Source organism: Cebus imitator, unplaced genomic scaffold (assembly GCF_001604975.1).
Source record: "Cebus imitator isolate Cc_AM_T3 unplaced genomic scaffold, Cebus_imitator-1.0 Scaffold216, whole genome shotgun sequence".
Lineage (NCBI taxonomy): Eukaryota > Metazoa > Chordata > Mammalia > Primates > Cebidae > Cebus > Cebus imitator.
The window spans coordinates 282311-286656 of NW_016107531.1; the positions used below are offsets into that span (position 1 = coordinate 282311).

Here is a 4346-nt window from a genome sequence, read left to right on the forward strand (position 1 = left end):
AAAAGAAAATGGGTCCAAACACCTACTCTGAGCTCTAGTTCAGAGATCCAGGCTGTTTATACCCTGGGCTCTCGCCCAGGAATTGAGGCTAAATATAGTATATACAATGGGATCTAATGGAGAGGTCCAGGCTTAGAAACTAGTCTGACCTCTAACATAGGGATCCAAGCTGAACATCTGGTCTAGGCTCTGGCCTGCTGAAGGATCCAGTCTTCAGGTGGGTTAGTAACACCTTTTGAGACTGAGTTTCACTCTTGTCACCCAGGCTGGAACGTAGTGGTGTGATTTTGGCTCAGTGCAACCTCTGCCTCCCAGTTTCATGCGATTCTTGTGCCTCAGCCTCCCGAGTAGCTGGGATTACAGGTACCTGCCACAACGCCCAGCTAATTATTGGGTTTTTTTTTTTGAGACAGTCTTGCTCTGTTGCCCAGGCTGGATTGCAGTTGCTCGATCTTGGCTCACTGCAATCTCCACCTCCTGGGTTCAATGATTCTCCTGCCTCAGCCTCCCAAGGAGCTGGGATTACAGGCGGGCACCACTATGCCCAGCTAATTTTTGTATTTTTAGTAGAGACAGGGTTTCACCATGTTGGTCAGGCTGGTCTCGAACTCCTGACCTCAAGATCCACCCACCTCGGCCTCCCAAAGTGCTAGAATTACAGGCATGAGCCACCTCACCCTGCTAATTATTGCATTTTTAGTAGAGATGGGGCATCACCAGGTTAGCCAGGCTGGTCTCGAACTCCTGACTTCAGGTGGTCCACGCATCTCGGCCTCCCAAAATGCTAGGATTACAGATGTGAGCCACTGCAACCAGCCTGTGCCTGTATTTCTATCAGGGACAGAAACTACCACCTTTCAGAAGCCCAATTCTAGCCAGACTTCCTTACCAGGATATAGTCAGCCCCCCAGTCCCTGGCAAAGGTGAGGGCTTCCTGCTTCAACTCCATCAGAAACTGGTGCCTTTCTTTGGTCCAGTGCTTGGGACCTTCTTCGTCTGGGTAGGACCTGAGGGGGTAGAGAAGTGAGATGTTCCCATGGGGTCCATGCCCCTCTCTCTCTGCAGGGCAGTGGACTGAGCCCTGGCTTGGAGGCTGTGGCACTGGGCTGTCCCTTTTCCTCTCCAGGCTGCAGCTGTTCTTCATCTTCCCCAGCACCCTTCCCCTCAGATCAGCACCTGGGCTCCCCCTCGGGCCTCCAGACCACAGTGGCATAGTCCTTGCCCACAGCTGCCAGCCACTCCTGCAGCATCTCTGTGGTGTTGTCCACATTGTGGTCCGTGGCACACCTGGGGATGGGAAGAAAAAAGGAGGCTGAGGCGGCACAGCCACAAAAGGATTGAACCCCAAGGCAGCCTTAACCCGGAAGCACCCACACCTTTGAGGCTGGGCTCTCCTTGGAACAGTGAAGGCTGGGTGTGCTACAGCAGAGGCGCTGGAGGCAGCCCAACCAGGTCCCCAACACAGTTCTGTGACCTGCTGTGTGACCTCAGGCAAGTCCCATCTTTCTCCAGGCTTCACGTCCTCCCTCTATAACTTAATCTGCTCTGCCTATGTCATAGGCCAAGATAAGACAAGACTAATATATATATTTTTTTTTGAGATGAAGTCTTGCTCTGTCACCCAGGCTGGAGCACAGTGGCAAGATCTCAGCTCACTATAGCCTCCGCCTCCCAGGTTCAAGCGATTCTCCTACCTCAGCCTCCCAAGTAGCTGAGATTACAGGTGCCTGCCACCATGCCCAGCTAATTCTTCTGTGTTTAGCAGGGCTTCACCATGTTGGCCAGGCTAGCCTCAAACTCCTGACCTCAGGTGACCTGCCCACCTCGGCCTCCCAAAGTGCTGGAACTACAGGAGTAATCCCTCATGTCCGGCCCACGAATGCATTTTGAAAGATGAAAAGTACCTCAATTTTAAGCATCACACCTGCTGCATTTCCTGGTTACATCTGTTAGGTGGGCAGGTACCTACCTGTGTGACTTGTGACTGTGTGACCACAGGCCAGCCCCTGTCCCTCTCTGAATGGGAACTAGACAAAGAGCTGCTGCTTTCCTCCACCCCTGAGTTGTAATAAGGACCAAACTCTGCTCTGAGAGTCCCTGAGAATGCAGATGGGCCTAAGCTCTGTTGTCATGGGGCACAGCCTCCCCTCTCCTGGGGAAGGGGCTCCCATAACAGAGGGGGTGATTAGCCAAGATCCCACGTTCTGGGTGATGCTGCCCCTTTAAGCCAGTTCCCCAGAAATGAAGATTACGTGTCAAGTCTTACAGGGGTGGGAACTAACTCCCAAACTGTGGTAATTGTGGGCGGCCTCCCCAGGCCAGGGCTCCACCCCCCCCAGCCCAACTGTGGTGTGTTGTAAAGGGTGGCTTGTCATTTTTCTCAGTTTACCCCCAACCTCAGGCAGGGACTCCTCCCTGTTCTGGCGTCTACAGACCAGGGGTTGTGGCCTCCGATCCCATTGCCTTGTGGGTACAGAGGTGCCAGAGGGGAGAGGCTCCAGTGAGGGGGGCTGCTCTTGGCTGACTGGATCCCGCCCCTCTACCAAGAGAGCTGGCCTCAGCCCTGAGGGAGGGGGAGCTGAACGGACTCCCCAGCACAGTCCGGAGCCCAGTGCTGATTTCACCCCCCACCTGCGCCCTAAAGCCTCTAGCCTGGCCTATCTCTGCCACGTTGGGCCCCAGGGGACTTCAGAGGTTCTTGTCTGCTCCTCTCCAAATCCAGCCAACCACAGGTCCCACCGGGGTTGAGTTGGCCCCTTTAGGCTGGGGTGAAAAGAGCTGGCTGGGCCCAATCTACCCTCAGGGAAGGCCCCAAGAGGGAGTAGGGGACCAGAAGGAGGAGTGGGTGTCCCCCCGTCAGCCTGTGGCCTCAGAGATCTGTCGTCGCCCAGCAGGGGGTTCGGGGTCCCGTCTGGGGCCTCCGGCTGGCAGGGCCATCTGTGAGGGGAGGGGCCTGTCTGGGTGGTGACTGGGTAGCCAGTGAGGGGAGAGGGCCACCGCGGGCGGGGGCCGCCTGCAAGGCTGGGGGTTAGGTGCCCACTGGGTGTCAATGCCCGGGTCTCTCACCAGAGGGCCAGCCTGGCCCGGGGGTAGTCCAGCCGCTCCAGCGCGCCCAGGTAGTGGGGCAGTGAGTGCTCGGCATTGCGGGCCAGGATGGCAAGGACCACTGCGGGCAGCGGCGACTCCGCAACGCCTGGAGCCTCCAGCCACGACCCCAGCAGGAGCAGCAGCTTGAGCAGCAGCGCAGCGTGGGCAGCGCGCATGGCGGGCGCTCTGGCGGCTGCCGCGGCCCCCGCGGCTCTCCAGCCGGCCGAGGGGAGGGGGCGGGGCCTGAGGTCCGGGTGGGGCCGACGCGGACCCGGAGGGGGCGGGGCAGTGCACCCCCAGAGTGGCCCCCACTCTCTACCCCTGCGCATGGATGCTCAAGTTTTCTGTCCTCCGCCTGGTACACCGGAGGGCCAGGGCCCGAAGACCCGCGCCAGCCTTGACCCGGGAGCAGCCCCGCCCGGAGGGGCGACCGGGGAGTGGCCGGAGGACGGGGACGGGGACGGGGGAGGGGTGCTGGGACGAGTGCGTCGGAGCCTGCCGGGCGTCCGAGAACTATCGGGGCTCCTGGAACCCCTGGGCGTTGAACCCACGGAATCCATATTCCCCGACCCACGCAGCCGACCCTCCGACCTGAGCTGCAGACCCCCGCGGGGCGGCGCCCTCCCCGGGCTTCCCCGGCTCCCTCCTCCTCCTCCCCCTTACCCCGGGCGCCCTCTGGCGGCCCCGGCGCCAGCTCCGCAGACCAGCCGGGCCACGCCAGGGCGCAAGACCGATACCTGGCGTGGGGGGCACGGAGGGATCCACCTGACCTGGGTTTGTCCTCCCGAGGCGTTCCGCGGCTGAAGTCCCCTGAGCGTCACCTCCTCGCCTCGGTCGCCAGCACCATCATTGCTCCGGCCCTTTAACAGCACAGCCGGGCCGGGCACGGTGGTTCACCCTGTAATCCCAGCACTTAGGGAGGCCGAGGCGGGCGAATCACCTGCGGTCAGAAGTTCAAGACCAGCCTGGCCAACATGGTGAAACCCCCATCTTTACTAAAAATACAAAAATTAGCCGGGTGTGGTGGCGCACGACTGTAATCCCAGCCACCCGGGAGGCTGAGGCAGGAGAATTGCTGGAACCCGGGAGGCGGAGGTTGCAGTGAGCCGAGATCGCGCCACTGTGCTCCAGCCTGGGTGACAGAGCGAGACATCGTCTTAAAAAGAAACAAACAAACAAACAAAACACACAAGTCTGAGTATAGAACAAGGGGACACTACGCAGCTGCTCACAGCGACCTAGCCGCCCTCCAAAGCAGG

General features: G+C 59.5%; 1 protein-coding gene across 1 annotated transcript in view; it reads right to left on the reverse strand.

Annotated features, from left to right (window-relative positions):
* The window catches only part of CERCAM (cerebral endothelial cell adhesion molecule), a 16855-nt gene extending 13205 nt beyond the window's left edge, over positions 1 to 3650 (reverse strand). The window contains exons 1-3 of the mRNA XM_017548995.2: positions 3067 to 3650; positions 1177 to 1287; positions 890 to 1007 (exon numbers count right to left, since the gene is read on the reverse strand). Of these exons, the coding sequence (XP_017404484.1) occupies positions 890 to 1007; positions 1177 to 1287; positions 3067 to 3416 (579 nt within the window). The 5' untranslated portion in view covers positions 3417 to 3650. The remainder of the gene's footprint in view (positions 1 to 889; positions 1008 to 1176; positions 1288 to 3066) is intronic.
* Positions 3651 to 4346: the final 696 nt, after the last annotated feature.